At 37.7% G+C, this 17645-nt stretch overlaps 2 protein-coding genes across 6 annotated transcripts; both read left to right on the forward strand.

Annotated features, from left to right (window-relative positions):
* Positions 1-5249: 5249 nt before the first annotated feature.
* Positions 5250-14596, forward strand: LOC122531368 (ankyrin repeat domain-containing protein 50). Of its 5 annotated transcripts, none has more exons than XM_043659211.1 (15): positions 5250-5575; positions 5849-6379; positions 6638-7412; positions 7684-7857; positions 8643-8813; positions 9089-9400; positions 10032-10353; positions 10443-10689; positions 10763-10946; positions 11017-11233; positions 11328-11519; positions 11626-11873; positions 12253-12791; positions 12973-13150; positions 13907-13976. In XM_043659211.1, exons 1-14 carry the CDS (start codon positions 5250-5252, stop codon positions 13142-13144), a joined length of 4410 nt encoding a protein of 1469 aa, XP_043515146.1. In that variant the 3' UTR covers positions 13145-13150; positions 13907-13976. The 5 variants fall into 5 exon arrangements, with proteins under 5 accessions (XP_043515146.1, XP_043515147.1, XP_043515148.1 ...); XM_043659212.1 differs by having other exon boundaries at positions 11626-11864; XM_043659213.1 differs by lacking the exon at positions 9089-9400.
* A 352-nt stretch (positions 14597-14948) lies between these two features.
* Positions 14949-17369, forward strand: LOC122531377 (excitatory amino acid transporter-like). Its single transcript, XM_043659239.1, has 9 exons — positions 14949-15287; positions 15366-15543; positions 15633-15675; positions 15770-15806; positions 15882-16065; positions 16145-16378; positions 16445-16636; positions 16712-16846; positions 16923-17369. The coding sequence occupies exons 1-9, from the start codon at positions 15050-15052 to the stop codon at positions 17047-17049; spliced, it is 1368 nt and encodes a 455-aa protein (XP_043515174.1). The 5' UTR covers positions 14949-15049; the 3' UTR covers positions 17050-17369.
* Positions 17370-17645: the final 276 nt, after the last annotated feature.

Below are 17645 nucleotides of genomic sequence, written 5' to 3' on the forward strand. Positions count from 1 at the left end.
ACTACTATCACCAATTTATCACCCTCTATACAGGGTGTTTCGTAACTTGTGGGACCCACTTCAGGAGCTGATTTGTACGCCTAAAAATAATGGAAAAAAGTCATATAAATATATGTCCTATCTGTCTTCGTTTATGAGATATAACGAATTTTCTGTTTTAATTACTTTTACAAAAGTATGCTCGAAATGACCACCTTGCGTTTGAAGACAAGCCTGCACGCGTCTTGTCATTCATCTGGTTACTTTCTCTATCATTCTGATGTTTCTCGAATTTGTCGGAAGCTTTGTTCTATTCTATTTCGTAGTATTTCAGCATGTTCAATCGATGTTGCGTATACAATAGATTTTAAATGTCTCCACAAATGAAAATCTAATGNTCTGTTTATAAAATTCATTATATCTCATAAACGAAGACAGATAGGACATATATTTATATGACTTTTTTTCATTATTTTTAGTCGTACAGAGTGGGCCCCACAAGTTACAAAACACCCTGTATTCTCACGCATCGCAAACGAAGATGATGACAAAGCATCAAATAGATCACCCACGTGTTTCATTCTTCCAATCGAATCGGCTCGATCGTCCTGGAAGTTTGTTGCCGTCAATTTGTCGCGCGCGATATCCTCGAGACATTGTTCGGTGATATAAACAGGGGGGGGGGGGGGGAGGTTTAAAAACGTTCGACAATGGCTCGTTCGTGTCAAGGTTTATCGGCGCAGTTGATAGTTGAGGCGGTTCCTGGTCCGCGATCGCTGCCGTGCGTGGGAATTTCGAAAATTCGCTATCAGTGATGCGACAAACGCGATAAGCTCGGAACCACCAGCATAGTCTGAACGATCAGACAGTAAATTTTCAATGTGCGCTGTGCGTGCAACGAAACGTATTCGATTCGTTATTTGCGTCGATACGGGTGACGATTCTTATGGAAACGAAAACTGCTATGAGGGATCTGCAAGCTTTGGTCGATCTTCGAGTCAAAGATTCGTGTTTCGTTTTAAGGGGGCAGGACAGTGTGACGGGCCTAAAAATTACGTACACTTTGGAGGGCTAGTAAAGAAAAAGGTACATATGTAATTGACACGAGCTTTTGTGGTTTATTTTAACACGTTATGAACTATAAAAAGCAACATTTATTCTTTTACACAACTTTTTTTTTTATACATTGCCTATCGGTGTGCATGATTCCAGCTAAACGGGATTAGTTGCAGCAAAAAGGCAAGAAAAGTTCAAAAGTGAAAAATATTCTCTAGGGATTGACGATCCAACATTTTCATTTTTCTGAAAATTATGAAAACAACAGGTATTTGTTTTTTGATGTATCGAATTTATGCCAGAAATTTCTGTTTTTTGTTTATATTTTTCGAAATTGTTAAAAATTAAAAAATGTTTGATCGTCAATCCCTAGTAAATGTTACACTAAAGATACGTACCAAGTTTCACAATAATCGGTTAGTTAGATCCCGAGATATCTTGCACACCGTTTCTAAAAACCGAGTTTCGAGAAAAACGCGTTTAAAGTTTCAGAACGTCATTTTTCATATGTATCCTTTACTTACTTTTTTTCACTAATATATCGCTGTCCACAGTTCTTACAATTCACAACTAAATTCAATCCAAGTCCCCTAATATTCAATCCACCAAAAGTAATATTTGAATCACACGATTTACGCTTTATAATACTGCTTAAAGTTGTAAGAAGTGATACAAATTCAATTATTCTGTATCCGCGGATTTATTATTATACCCCGAAGTAAGTCGTTTTAAAGACTGGGACCTTTTGTATCTTATTTCTAAGACTTCAAACTACTATTTACTAAACAAAAACAAAAAAAAAAATCGATCTTTTGAAAATTTCACACTGTCCTGACCCCTTGAAAAAAAAATCCTACGGGTCAAAGTAACTCGAAGATATTCCTCCATTTTCGAGGAGGATTCTCGTTTACTCTTCGTAAAATTTTAAGTCATGTCATCGTGCACGAGGAATACCTGTTGTTCCTTCTAAAACTTGACCAATTTATAATTGGACAATGTTGAAAAGACTTCACGACGGAAGTTTCCAGGTTCAAACTCGTGAAAAAGTTGCGGCGACGTCTGGTTCTAATGATTCTAAGCTGTTGTCAGGTTCGAAATATTCAGGCATCATTGTTGAATAAGATTCTTCAAATCGTTCGCCTTGAGTTGTCCATCATTTGATCAGCAAACGTGACATCTACAGGAAAATACCATTACGTGTATTAATTTAAAACAATTACGAGAGTAATTTTAAATTTCTAATTTTACTTTTGTTATTTACTACTTATTATTTTACTTCGCGAGATAATTGTATCCGCTTGAGAAAGAATGAAAATTACTGGTTAAATTAATCGCAGCTAATAAACTGCCAACAGAGTTATTCCTCCGGGATAAATCCCGCATGGCGCAGCGAGGAGAGATATATACAATCCCTTTTCCCACTGAACGAATAGGCATCTCTGTTGCGTTGAACGTTACGCAGATGCTTTGAAAAGCTCGCAATAACCAGTCACGTCGGCTCGAATCCACGAAAGATACGACCTCATTTCGCCGGAAGTCCGCTGCAGAACGTTCGAAGAATCGCGGCAGTAGCATGCAACAATGAGAATTCCTATCGATCACGTTCCCCCGGTTCTAATATTAAATTTTCCGGAAGCTCGCTTATAAACGACCGTTCGATGATATTAAAACCGCCACGCGAGAAATCCATCACGACGCGTCAACCCTATTTCCGACCATCTCGGTGAATTCTAAATAACCATTCGTTCGCGAATAACTATGTTTTTATTTATATGAAATAGATCTTCAAAGCAAAATACGCGTGAATTTGTCACGTCTCACGTTGTTTACCCTTTTTCACAGTGGAAGTGCTCCATCAGGATCAAAAGATCTTTATTAATCCTTTGGAAATTTTCTTTGTCATCAAATTCGTTATTTTATTATCCTTTAAAATCTTGTATTCATTACTCGAGGAATATTGTTCAAGTTGCATAGAACATTGTAAAATATTGTAAAAGTGAAATTGTGAATATTGTAAAAGTAAAATTTTCGTTTTCGGGAACGATAGCCTTGCGTCGGATTTTATTTTTATTACAATCGCTTAAGAATTTGTTTGGTTCTTTTTCCTTTTTCACGAATCTGATGACTTTCAAAAGGATGAAATTTTGATCTGCAAGAGGGTTAATTTCGAGTGCAAAACTTCATTTCCATTTCATTGTTAGTTAACCATTCTAAACTCCATTGTCCAGAACGAATTGTGGTCTCTTCATCACCTATCATCAACATTCAAAAAGAAAAAAAAAGAAAAGAAGATATATATTACCTACGAAGAAGCAAACTCGAAAGCAATTCCCGCGTGTTATTGTACGCTGTTAAAACTCGCGAATAGCATAACAAACGACTGTGCTTCTGGCTGTAACAGTTGATCGAATGAAACGCGGCGGGCGAGAGAGATGCTCTGCTCGCTCCTGGTGAAAAGCCTCGTATTATTCGTTGCACGGTGAACGAATCTGCAAATTCGTATTAAACGACCGTGATAATTGTCTGTTGGCGGGAGACAGGCGGGTTGAAATTACGGGAGTACGCTCGAGACGAGCGAAAACCCGCGGAGGGCCAATGACAAACTAGTCTCACTAATGAGAAGGGGATGACTTTTCTAATTATTACTCGCCGCGTATTTCTCGGCTCGTTCAGGCTGAGACGTGTGTGAAAGATCCGGGCCTCGCGCGCGATTCAACCGAATGAAAACGAAAACACGCTTGATTCACGGTGTCGCGAACACTTCGATATATCCCGGGTCGAACAATACAAGCCTACAAGTTGGAATCGGAGAGACTTTCTCTCCTCTACTTTGCAATTTCTCGCCGTTTCGTTTTTTTTCTTTTCGTCCCCTTTGCGCGGCGATTCGCTTTTACGAAAGAGTAGTCGTTTCGAAGCGCAGTGTTAACATATTGCCTGTTAAACGTCGAAAGAATATATTCATAACGAGATTAAACGCGGATTAATTGGCGGATTGATTTGTTTCGAGAGAAAAAGGATTAAAAGTCATTTAAATAAATGCGACCTTTCTGCCGTAGATAATACAAAACGTGAATGCATATAATAAATGCGAATCGATTTTTTAACAAGCTTAACTGAATCATCGTTGAGAAGGAGACAAATGAACGATGTTGCGTGCGTACGGCTATAATTATATCGGACAATTATATCGATTATACGCAGAATGGTGGAATAATCGTTTTATACGGTAGCAATAAGCCTTTCAATTTTGTACACCGTTAATGTAATATCCGACGATTAAGCTGCTAAAGAGGAATAATATATTCTCTCTTTTCGTGACAATCCGCGAAATACCTTAATACCTCAATGATATGATTTCCCTAATATAATTTAATTAACAGAAATCTGCACGAATGAATTTCAATGAGATCGAAACGCCGACGAAAAATCATGGGACTCTACTGATCTGATTAAAGTTTCAAATCACTGAACGAACTACGTGCGTACCTATCACGGCTGTCACACGTATAAAATGTCGACAAAATCAATAATACGATCTGTATGATAAACGACGTGTCTGCGTTGCTTGTTTCAGGTGCTGTAGAATGCAGCGATACGAAGCGCGGTGCTCGTCCGCGACGAGGCGATGAAAAGGCTGAATGGAGGCCGAGGAAGCCTCAGAGCCCCCTGGGGCTCCGACCAATGTTCCCTCGTCAAAGTACAGCGAGATGAATCGTAGTCGCGCACCGCAGCCAATCTAAACTGTCACCTGTTTCCAATTACTCTTACCGATCTCCGCCGGAACTTCAACTGAAAGATACAAAAGAAGAAAAACAAACAGATACACCATCGTCAACCAACGAAACACGAGCGAAATACTGTAATACTTGTTGAAGAACGATTCTTGAAGAATTTACATACCTGATCAATATATAAACTATACATACATACGTATATACATTTATACATATATATATATATATCCAATTAGCCTAGAAAATTCGAAAGATAAAGTTCTTCGAATTTGACACGGCCTCTCTTTACTTTCTCATTCAGACGCACAAGTTGCTTCAAATCGACCGACTCTCGTGCTTAATACGGAACGCTAGACCTCGCGACAAAGCTCCTCACTGAAAGAATCCTGAGCAACGAAAGAAGAAAAAAAAAAAAAAAAAGTAATCACGATCGTTCGATTTAATCGACTAAGCGTAAAAGAAGAGAATCACTGCTGAAGGATGGCTGCACCGGTGATAGAGAAGAAACGGTTCTTCTGTCGCGAATGGGCGTTCACAAAGCTGTCCCATTGCTTGGAACAGAGGCCAGCTTCGAAGACGTGCGGCGTTTTGGTCGTCGGCGGTCCAGGAAGTGGGAAGACCGCGTTCAGCGCGGAATTGGCCTGGCCGTCGGCCGGTGCCAACGCTAGACATCAGAGATCGTTGAATAGGAGATTATTGGCCAGGCATTTCTGTCAGGCTAGGAGCGAGGCTTCCTTGTCACCGGCTCAGTTTGTCAGGTCTCTGGTCGCTCAGCTTCTGCAACCTGGTTCAGATGGGATTCACAGGTTAGTGGTATCCGTGATTACATGAAAATTTCAAACTTGCTCGACCTTGTCGCTTGTTAACCCAATCCCATTGACATTCACTCAATGAAATGAAAGTTAGTACTTTAAAAAGTAAAGTACAAGTAAAAGTACAAGTACAAGTAAAAGTACAGTTCAAATGATATAATTTTACATTGACGTAACGCCACTTTGGGAGAACGAGCTTTAATCTTTGCGACGCTGAATTTGATTAAAATTATTTTTCACAAATGATCCTTCTTATTCGTTCCACAGAGTGGCCTCGAGCTCCCCAATACCAGGCAGCACAACGGCTGCCAACGCCACGACAGTGCCGTTAACATCGAGGGAAATGGTGGCAGAAGCCTACGCTGAGAAGCTTCGAACCGATCCAGAGATACAAGCCGCTCTGCAGCCGGACGTCCTCGATAGAGACCCCGACGATGCTTTGAAGAAAGCGTTGCTGTTCCCTCTGTTGGAGTTAGAGCCACCGAAATGCTGTCTGTTCCTGTTAGTCGACTCGATCGACGAGGGACAGACGCTGGATCTCCCTCAAACTGGCACCAGAGACTCGAGAAGGGAAAACGATAACGTCAGCAGGACCATCGCTGAATTATTGGCCAATCATCATCATCTGTTCCCTCAGTGGTTGCTTCTAGTTTGTACTGCACGACGCCAGAGCAAACCAATCTCGCGAATGTTCAGCGGCTTCCGGAAGATCCCCTTGGATGATCTAAGGAAATCTTTGGTTGTGAGAGACATTCAGCAATACATCCTTGCACGATTGGATCAAGAAGATGCTCTCAGGTATTGGCATTGAATTTGTTGGAACCTCTTTCATCAACAGTTGTATCCTCTCCAGCTTTAAAAATAATTACGAAAGATTTATTCAGCACTCTTGAAACCTGGATAGGAACCTTTGAGAATTTAAATTAAAGATTTTCACACTTTCAGTTAAATTTTTTTTTTTTTTTTAATACTTTCTGAACATTTAAATGTTTCAAATATTTTAGATATTTTACCGTATCATTAGATGAAATTGATTTTTAATTTTCATTTGTCCAGGCAGCACATCTCGCGCGACACAGCCGAGATGCTAAACCAGCTGCACATCAAGAGCAACGGCTGTTTCCTCTACCTAGAGAAAGTTCTCGACGGAGTGGCCGAGAACTTCATCGTTCTAAGGGAGGTTCGCGAGATACCAGGCACCCTGAACGGTCTCTACCTGTGGCTGTGTCAAAGGCTCTTCAGCCGAAAGCAATTTGCCAAAGTTCAACCTCTACTGAACGTGATCCTAGCCGCGAAGCTACCAATCACCCAGGAGATACTCTACAAATGCGTGAAAACCGCGTGCGCCAACATCACGATAGAAGACTTCAATCGACGTTTGCACCTTCTACGCAGGGTCATCTCCGTTTCTCGTGCAGGTGCACTGATGCTGTTCCATCACAGTTTCGCTGAATGGTTGCTGGATGTGAAACACTGTACGCAGAAGTATCTCTGCTCCGCTGTAGAGGGTCACGCGATGCTGGCCGCGTATTACACCCTTCGTGGACCGGAATTGAACGCCGATGAAATCTGCGTGCTTGGCCAACACCTACAACGGGCGATAACTAGCGTCGCCACCACAAATTGTAACCTGGACGTGCACACGCTTCAAGTGCTCTGGATGATAAGCAGCGGAGCACCGATAGAGGATTGCTACCTGGATAGCTCGGAGTGTATACTCTGGCCCAGGCAGGAAGTGAAGCTGCTGAAATTGTTGATCGACGCCGGCGCCAAACCCTCCGAGAAGGTCGTCGAAGACGACGCCAGCAAGGATGCTGTCTCTTCTAGTCAAGTAATTAATTTTAAAAGCGTTGCGAATTTTAAGAGTAATTGAGAAACTGAGAAGGCTGTTTCAGAGTGAATTCCTGTTGCTTTTCTCTCTGAGTAACTGATCTGTCAAATCCTAGATTCTGAGAAAACAAAAGAGCCTAGCTCCTAAATAGAGAATTAAAATGAATGAACATTTCGTAATTTTATTATAAATGAAAGTTTTGGGTGCTTGTAATGAACCTACTTTCAATTCTGAAAACAGAATTCGTGTAACTTGGTCTGCGTCTCCATAGGTCTCGCAAGACGTAAGCCCTATGGATGAATCTCCCAGCGAACCATTAACGGAACTGCTCGGCGAAAGCGGGGACATCAATCAAGCTGATTCTTGCGGACGAACAGTGCTGCACACGCTTGCTGCAGATGGTAATGCATCTCTGCTGGAGCTGGCTCTGGCGACGTGTCCTCAGGTAAGGATCATCCTCATCCACTTTTTAAAACAGATCTTCATTTGCATCGACACCGTCGTGAATGCATCTTTCAGACGCTGGACGAAAATTATAAAATTACCAAGAAAGATTTATGGAGAAAAAAGATTTCACTATGTATAAAAACTTTACAACCAAATTTGACATGTAAAACTTCTTTCAGAGTATTAGATTATCAGTTCTATTAATACTTTTCCATAGCTAGATTATATTTCCGACCTGACAATAAAAGAGAAAATTTCCTCAATGTTTAATAATTTCCTGCCTACTGGAATTTACGTAATGATTATAAAGGGATCTCGTAAAGAGCGGTTTTTAAGAGAAACCGAGTTTAGAACCTAATGGGGAAGAAGCGTAAAACGAATCATGAAGTATTAACCGCAACTATGCAGGTTTATGACCTTCCTTTATTAGTCACAGCAATTATCATAAATATCAGCGCTTGTCAAAAGTTTCTAACTGCGGTGCAATCTCGTTATATTGTTGAAATAATGACTTCCTCAAAATGAAAGTCCAGCCTATGACCACAGTGCCTACCGAGACTCGTAAAATACAATTTCTATTAACGTATAACTTAAACTGAAATGGGAAACAGTCTGGAAACTTTTGGCAACCTTTTGCCAAAGTAGATTCACATAAATTGAGATCCTTTTTAGGTTGCAATCTTTTTTTATCATAACAAATTATTGGCCTTTTTCCATGTTAAAAAGAAAATATTAAATAAAGGGAATGAGCCTGTGTCTCATGTATATTTTCTAATTATACAGGCAAAATTGGAAAGCACCGATCGTCACGGTCAAACACCTTTAAACCTGGCAGCGAGACACGGCTATGGAGACGTGGTGCGAGTTCTGTTAGCTGCAGGGGCTTGCGCGGATCACGCTGACTGCGATGGATGGACAGCTCTCAGGGCTGCTGCCTGGGGTGGACATACCCAGGTAATCGTTACAGTAAAACAACAAACCTTCGGACATCAAATCATTCACCCTTAACAGAATCATTATCGTTCTTGTTAAGAGAATAATCATAGACGTTAATAACAGACGAGTAATACGAATTCGATGTGGCAACGCAATTTAAATAGTCAAAATAGTCAAACAGAGTAACAATCGAATTGTCACGTGTATGATGTTAACGAGGGTTGCAAGTATTGAAGTATGATAGTAAAAGGGGAAGTAAGTGGAGGAATATAAACGGTGAAATAAAAATATAGGTAGTCGAAATGCTGCTGGAGCACGGGGCAATGGTGGATTGCGCCGATTGGGATCAACGAACAGCGCTCAGGGCAGCCGCATGGGGTGGCCACGAGGACATCGTTAAAGCACTTTTGCAACACGGCGCCGACGTCAACAGAACCGATGACGAGGGTAGAACCGCCTTAATTGCCGCTGCCTACATGGGTCACAGCGAGATCGTCGAACACCTTCTAGACTTTGGCGCGGAGATCGATCACGCTGATAACGACGGAAGGACTGCCCTCAGCGTAGCTGCCCTCTGTGTACCCTCCAATCATGGCTATGCAAAAGTTAGTTTTCGTTCCCCCTCGTTTCCGTGGCTGTGAAACAAGCAAAGAAGAGTAAAGATGCCATACGACGAGCAAGAACGAGATACTTGCAAGCTCTGTTGTCGCACAAAACACTGCAGCAACATGAATACCATCTTTCTTTCTTTTTCTTTCCATACGTACTAACAACGAAGTTTTAGTTTGTCTAATATCATTCCATTTGTCGTGTCACGCTGACTTTTTTAATATATTGCGGTATAAGGTAGCTCGAGGCAAATAGGAAAATTGATTTTCCTAGATTGAATTTGATAGATTGACCTCACTCAGACTGTAGCTGACATATTAGAGACCTTTGATCATTTTAGTGCCGATCCGTTCTTGATTGCGCTCGAATTTTTGCCAGTTCCGATTTTTCTCTTCAAAATTTGTCGAAGTTCAGTCATCGTTAGAAAAGAAGTTCTAAAGTGAGATCTCCCTGTATGGTAATTGCAAATTTCATTGGAATTTTCATGTGACTTCAATAGCGATTGACAGCACTGAAATGCACAAAAGTAATAGTCAGTCGAAGCATGAAAATTTTTAATTTCATATTAATACTCTGTTGGTTGGTGAATTCTTGTTTAATGAACGAATATATGATCTTCTGTCACAGGTGGTCACGATCCTCTTGGAGAGAGGAGCTGCAGTCGATCATCAGGATAAGGATGGTATGACACCGTTGTTAGTGGCCGCGTTCGAGGGACACAGAGACGTTTGCGAGTTGCTGCTGGAATACGAGGCTGATGTGGATCATTGCGATGCTACCGGGCGTACACCTTTGTGGGCAGCTGCCAGCATGGGTCATGGATCAGTGGTCGCTCTTCTCTTATTCTGGGGATGTTACGTTGACAGCATTGATAACGAGGGCAGGACCGTTTTGAGCGTGGCTGCTGCCCAAGGTGGCACCGACGTAGTGAAACAATTGTTGGACAGAGGTATCAAATACCTTCCTCCTTTTTTTTTTTCTGAATTATTTTTGCTCCCACTTCTCTCCAATCTCTCTTCATTGGTCATAATTGTTTAGGCTTGGACGAACAACACAGGGACAATTCAGGATGGACGCCGTTACATTACGCGGCATTCGAAGGTCACATCGATGTTTGTGAAGCACTGTTGGAAGCCGGAGCAAAAATTGACGAGACTGACAACGATGGAAAAGGTGCTCTGATGCTAGCCGCGCAAGAAGGACACGCCGCGTTGGTTGAAAGGCTCCTGGAACAGCATAGAGCGCCAATCGATCAACATGCTCACGATGGAAAGACTGCTCTTAGGTAATCTAATAACAACATAGATCTTCTGTTCTAAATTTTGCAAAATATCTTACAAACGGTATAACAATTGTAGACTCGCAGCTTTGGAGGGGCATTACGACACCGTCAGAGTACTATTGACTCACAATGCAGACGTGAATGCAAAAGACGCTGATGGAAGAAGCACTCTTTATATTCTTGCCCTAGAGAATAGACTGGCGATGGCCCGATTCTTATTGGAGCATGCTCGCGCTGATGTGGAAAGTAGGGATTCAGAAGTAAGTGAAATTTGTACGTTTTAGTCATTTCTTGTTTCAAGTACATCCATTTGAGAATTTAATTTTACAGGGTCGAACACCGCTGCATGTGAGTGCTTGGCAAGGACACGTCGAAATGGTAGCCCTGTTGCTAACAGAAGGCAGTGCCAGCGTGAACGCCTGCGACAACGAGAACAGAACTCCTTTACACTCTGCTGCCTGGCAAGGTCATGCAGCCATTGTTAGATTGCTCTTAGAACATGGAGCAACCCCTGACCATACTTGCAATCAAGGTGCAACAGCTCTGGGTAATGATAATGATCAAATTGATCAGTGACACGACTTTCTTCTTATCATTACATCTCCTAGCATACAGTGTCTTCATTCATCAATATTCTTCAGGTATCGCTGCACAAGAGGGTCATGAACATTGTGTTCGAGCACTCTTAAACCACGGTGCTGATCCCAGTCATTCTGATCACTGTGGTCGAAATGCTATCAAAGTAGCCGCCAAAAGTGGCCACGATACTGTGGTTAGACTACTCGAGGAACATTCGGCTAATCAACGAAGTCTGAGGCCTGGTATCAACGGAGGTTCGTCTACTCCTCGTAATTCTCTTCAATGATCTTTTGTTTTTCATTTATCTGTTGATCTATGATTATGTATATGTATTCATTGTGTGATTCGCATATAACACAGGTGGAAGTAGTACTGCTACGTCAGTAACATCAAACTCCACAGCTGAAACGAAACCATCGTCTGCAATTTTGAACCCTCTGTCAACACAGTACAGTCCAGCAGAGTCACCAGACTCGACGAAAAGAAGAAGCTGCGTGTCTCTGGGCAATAACTCTAGCAACAGCAAGTCCAGCAGTAATTTGACCGGCAGCACGAAGAGCGATCAGGGGAAATTCAATCAGAATTCGATGGTGAATCAGGTAATAAAAGTAGGTAACAATTGTTGTTTCTAATGCTTTCCCGATTAACTCTCTTCTGTAACTTGAGGAGCCAGTTCGAGCTCTCCGATACCACTTCCAATCGGCTCTCATCCGTCATGTTCCATTCATCTCTTTCTGGCTGCATGTTTTGTTAATTCTGTTTTCATGCACTCGTGTACAGATCGTTTTTTTTCTTTTGACAATGCCACTCTTCCATACGAAGATTTTGTTCAAACGCAATCTGTTAACTGTCGAAACAACCTGATGCACATTTAACATGTACTCAGTTGATTTTTATGCGAACGTTAGAGGCCAACTCGATCTATACACGCCACGAATTTGACTCCGATGCGGAGAACCACGCATTATCTGACTGCTATAATTTTAGACACCATTATCTTTCACGCAACAACTGCAACAATGCACGAGAGGAGCGAAGAGCCGACCACTCAGCAAACTTTTGTCGCCTCTGAAAAGCGAACCGCAGAGTCCCATCTACGCTTCGCCGCCTCACTCGCCGTTAAGCGACAGCCTGATACCTTATTCACCGACGAATACGAGTCCACCTAGTGCCCAGACCGCGGCGAACGTGATACAAAGTCAGCTCGGTGTGTCGTTATTGACCGGAAACCAGAATATGTCATACAAAACGCAAATCGGAGAGTATAATCACACATCGGCCATTTACGAACCGATCAACATAAAGACCGAGATTATCGACAAAAATGACATTAGCAAGCCGTTTGAATTAACTAACGAGATGTTAGGTTTAAGCGTGACAAAGGACAAGAAAAATGGGCTTGATGAGAAAAGAAACTCGGCCGATACTCATTTCACTAGGGACACTCATATGAGGATAATATTGGGGAACAGTGGTGCTGGTGTTGGCAGAAGCGTGAAACATACCTCTGACCACACACCTGCCAGGTAAGATTTTTACTAATAAAATTTTGAAAAGTTTAAAAAAACTCCATTGCACTCGTTTAGATGTGAATCATTGACAATTTGATTGTAAATTTGGTTTTATGAATATACTTATGAAGAGACTTTTCTAATAGAGATTAAGCGGGAGAAACACTTTTTGAAAGGAATAATTTTTTAATTACAGTGCAAGCAATGCAAAACCAAAGCGCAATGGCTTGGTCTCCAACCCAGCCATGAGATTAGTAGCAGGTGTTAGAAATGGAATTGAAAATGCAACTAATAGAAATAAGCCTATCACAACGCGAGTTAATGGATTTCAGTGGAAGGCCGAGGCACGAAAGGAAACACCTTTGTAGGGACAGGTATTAACACAGTTTCACTTTTGAGGGACTACAATATAAATGTCTACAATATAAATGCGACGTATTTTGAATAACTGTAAAGAAACAATAAATCACCAAGTATTTAACGAAACATTTGATTCTTATGAGATTGTACAAATATTTACTGCAATGTACTTAATTGTATTTTTCTTTACAATGCACTGCATAATTCCATTATGCTTTATAAATATACATAATTACAACTTCCATTCAATCGTACACTTTAGTATTAGAATTTAAATATTTCCATCCCTTGAAGTTTTCATTTGATTCAGTTTTAATTTGAAAATTATTGAATGATAAATTTTTAAATTTCTTTCGTCTGTTTCTTCTTTTTTTCTTTTGAATATTACAGTACTCGAATGATATACAAGTACATACATATACTTGATTTATAAGAAAATAGAAGTAGCTGATCCTTATGCACTGTAATTACAGTGTTCAGTTTTGGAAGTGGTATCAGTAGATTTTTGTATTCCTTTTCTACTAAATCGTAACTTATAAATATTTTGCATGATCAAAAATAACTATACATATATAACATTAGATTTTACAATAAAACTAGAAATTTAGCGAAACGTGAATTTTACGAGATTTCATAATGTTTTAATCTTTTCAGAATAACCATCTCGCTACATTTAAGTGTGTTGTGTCAAATTTATATTATTTATATGATAAAGCAATGAGAAGCAAAAACAAAGACTAATCAAAATCTTAATTTTTTTTGTCACGTAGGTTGTGTTGTCAGAAACACCTCAGCAGGATACCGGAATCCGTTATTGCGGCTGGCGAATCGTAATCACCAAAAAGCGGAAGTCAATAAACAAATTTTTCTCTTTTTATTTGAGCAAAATCAAATTACCTCACATGAAAAAATAAACGAAGAAAAATACGATTTATAAGGATCGCAGTTGAATAAAAAAGAAGAAAAATGAAAATTGCGTAACATACAAAAAAAAAAAACCAAATATTAAACAGTATAGAGAAATATGTAGATCTAGATATGTAAACTTTACGAAACATGACTTTGTATAAATGTAACGTTAATAAAATTCTTTACTGATCTCACTAATACTTCATATAAAGAAAAAAATAAACTAATTATTGAAATCTTTAAAGATTAATAATCATGATTTTGATGGACATAGATGATGTATTATGAGAGTTTTTTTTCTTCAGAAGACTGGATACAAATGAAATACATAATGTGATGTGAATTATGCAGAACTGTAAAGATATGTATAAATTATATTGAACGATTTAAGAAAAAATGTAGCATTATAATGCGAACTCAGTTACAAATACGTAAAATTATGGCCTGAAAATTAATAAAAACGTGTGTAAATACACATCCTTCATGTATTGTGCACGATCATATTTATTATATTGTAATAGATGCAAAATAAATAAAAAATAAAATATCAATATTAGTAATTTATTTATTTATATAATAAGGATATTTCTTCAATAAACTAATTTGAGATTAAATTCACTGAATCAGTTTTAAAAAGAAAATAGTTGTAAGATAAAGATATAATAATCTCTTACGTTGTATCATGATTGTAAAAGAATCATAAATATACCCACTGTCATAAGATATCTTTCTCAAGGTAATGTCGCCTATTTTTAAGTAATGTTCTAGCCATATTTCCAACACTTTAGATAAAACTGTAGAGTTTATAATCATCATTTTCTGAAAATTCTATAACAAAGAAAAGTTTCCTTTTATCACAAAAGATAAGAATTCTTATCTTTTATTTACACAAAGTCTTATGAAATATTCTATCATTAATATTCATGTAATATTCATATTCAAAAAAGAATTTAACAATTTTTAATATAAATAACATTTAATGACAAATATTGCTAAATGATAGAATGAATATATTAAAAAGAGTATTGAGACAAAAATTAATATTAGGTACAATTATTGGTGTATGCATTGGAATTTTATTAGGACTTATTCTTAAAACTGTTACTCTTCAACCATGGACCAAACGAAATATAATGTATTTAAGATTTCCTGGAGAACTATTCATGAGGATGGTAAATTGTTTAATATTACCTCTTATAACATCTACTATAGTAAGTGCTTCTTGCAACTTGAGAAAATCAGGTACGTACAAACTTATATCAAATTTTACAAAGCTTACAAAATTTTTTCTAATGTAGTGTAAAATTCTCTAATCCACAGGTAAGATTGGAAAAATGGCATTATATTATTATACAACAACAACATTACTTGGAATAGTATTAAGTGTTACACTAGTTCAAACAATAAGACCTGGTGATTTACTTAAAAATAGAAATATTTTGACACAAAATGCAACGAGATATTCAATGACAGTGGATACAATTTTAGATTTATTTCGGTATTTTACTTATGATGTTAATCCATTCCTTGTTTTTTTATCCATTTCTTGTTCTTTATTTATTTCATTTCTTTTTATTCATATTGTAGAAATCTTATGCCAGATAACATTGTGAGTGCAACTTTATTTCAGGTAACAAAATTTTATAAATTTCTATGTTTCATTTTTAGCTACTATTACAATCAACTCAATTTAAACAACAGACATAAATAAAATATTGTTTCAGTATCAAACTGTATTAGAAAAACCAAAGAATGAATCAGGTACATCATATGGAATATACATCATATCTGAGGAACGAATAAAAGTTAAATTAAAATTTGATTTTTATCTTTTAGTACCAATTGATGAGTGGAAAATAAGCCACACAAATACAGCAGGAACAAATGTACTAGGATTAGTATTCTTCAGTTTAATTTTAGGATTAGCAATTGAAAATATAGGTGCAAAAGGAGAACCTTTAATCGAATTTTTTAGATCTTTATCAGATGCAATGATGAAGATCATGAGTTGGATAATAACGTAAGATTACTAAGTGTGAAGTATGACAAAAAAAAAAGATCGTTCAACTTTCATTTGACTGCATATGCATTTTACACAGGTTGGTACCAGTGAGTGCATTATTTCTTATTTGTGCAAAAATTCTCGACGTGGAAGATTTTGACAGTGTAATAAAAAGGCTTGGAATTTATATCTTAACTGTATTCAGTGGTTTACTTATACAAGGTTTCATATTACTTCCTCTAGTATATTTCATATGCACTCGTCAATCTCCATATAATATTATAGCTAAACTTGGACCAGCTTTTGTTACAGCATTTGGTACATCATCAAGGTAATTAATTAAGATAAATATATCGTCAATTTATTATTAAATTAAGAATATTTAACAATCATTCAGTACAGCTACAGTTCCAGTAACAATATCATGCTTAGAAAGTATTGGAATACCTTCTAAAATATCTAGATTTATTGTACCAATTGGTGCTACCATAAATATGGATGGTATAGCTTTGTATGAAAGTATTGGTGCAATCTTTATAATTCAATTACACGGGTTACAATTTTCATTGTTTAAAATCATAATAATCTGGTACGTATTCTTTTCATTCTTACCTTCATAGAGATAACACAAAATCATAATGTAATAATATTGAGAAATTTACAGTATAACCTGTACTATATCGTGTATTGGTGCTGCCAGCTTACCCAGCGGTGGTTATGTAATGTTAATAATGGTATTAAATTCCGTGGGAGTTCCAGTAGAAGATGTTTCATTAATTATCGCTATTGATTGGTTTGTGTAAGCATCCAACGATGTATTTACATAATTTTACATATTTATTGAAAATACTGATAGCTTATAACTTGACTTCTAGAGATCGTTTTAGAACCACCTTAAACATCATAGCAGATGCATTAGGAGCTGGTATAATAAGTCATTATTATAAAAAAGATAAACAAACTTCTGTGCCAGAGGAAATGGAATTGTACACTTCCGCGTAATAGGTTGAAATTACAATGTGACTTTTAGTAAATCAAAAAATTATTGGCATATTTAGAACGTAAAAGAATAACAGGTATAGTCGAGAAAATATACTCGTTTATAAACAAAATAATGTTTGTTGTACTCTGATTGTAAATTTTGAATATCATTTATATTTTTCAAGTGTTGTAAACACATTCAACATTTCAAATCACTTTAACGTATTTAGTATATTAAATAGCATCAAAAAAAATTCAAATTGTACAAACAGTACTGTAACTTTTTAAGAATTTCACTATTTTAGTAACTTTGACAAGAATAAATTATTTATAATGGACTATACGAGCTTAAACGCAAAAACCTTTTCACTTTTTAATATTTAATTTAGTTTTAAGAACTTTAATCTAATATTTAGTTTAATCTTAATTTTAAGAATCCCTTCGTTCAAAAATTACATATTGAATTCAATCGTATTCTTTTCAGCAACCCAAGAGAAATAAATAAAATCATGTGATCAAAATCTAGGGAAAACAGCGGGAAAAATTTAATATAACATAAGAAACTATTTTTCGAACATGAACATCATTAACCTCAAATTGAACAAATATACTTGTTA

Source organism: Frieseomelitta varia, unplaced genomic scaffold (genome assembly GCF_011392965.1).
Source record: "Frieseomelitta varia isolate USP_RPSP 00005682 unplaced genomic scaffold, Fvar_1.2 scaffold_396, whole genome shotgun sequence".
NCBI lineage: Eukaryota > Metazoa > Arthropoda > Insecta > Hymenoptera > Apidae > Frieseomelitta > Frieseomelitta varia.

Bases quoted from the DNA above. Each gene is read 5' to 3' on its own strand.
- LOC122531377 (XM_043659239.1), top strand. From the start codon at position 15,050: ATGAATATATTAAAAAGAGTATTGAGACAAAAATTAATATTAGGTACA. The intron at 15,288-15,365 runs GTACGTACAAAC...TCTAATCCACAG, and splicing joins TTGCAACTTGAGAAAATCAG to GTAAGATTGGAAAAATGGCA. The intron at 15,807-15,881 runs GTACATCATATG...TTTATCTTTTAG, and splicing joins AAAACCAAAGAATGAATCAG to TACCAATTGATGAGTGGAAA.
- LOC122531368 (XM_043659211.1), top strand. From the start codon at position 5,250: ATGGCTGCACCGGTGATAGAGAAGAAACGGTTCTTCTGTCGCGAATGG. The intron at 10,947-11,016 runs GTAAGTGAAATT...TTAATTTTACAG, and splicing joins TGGAAAGTAGGGATTCAGAA to GGTCGAACACCGCTGCATGT. The intron at 11,234-11,327 runs GTAATGATAATG...AATATTCTTCAG, and splicing joins TCAAGGTGCAACAGCTCTGG to GTATCGCTGCACAAGAGGGT.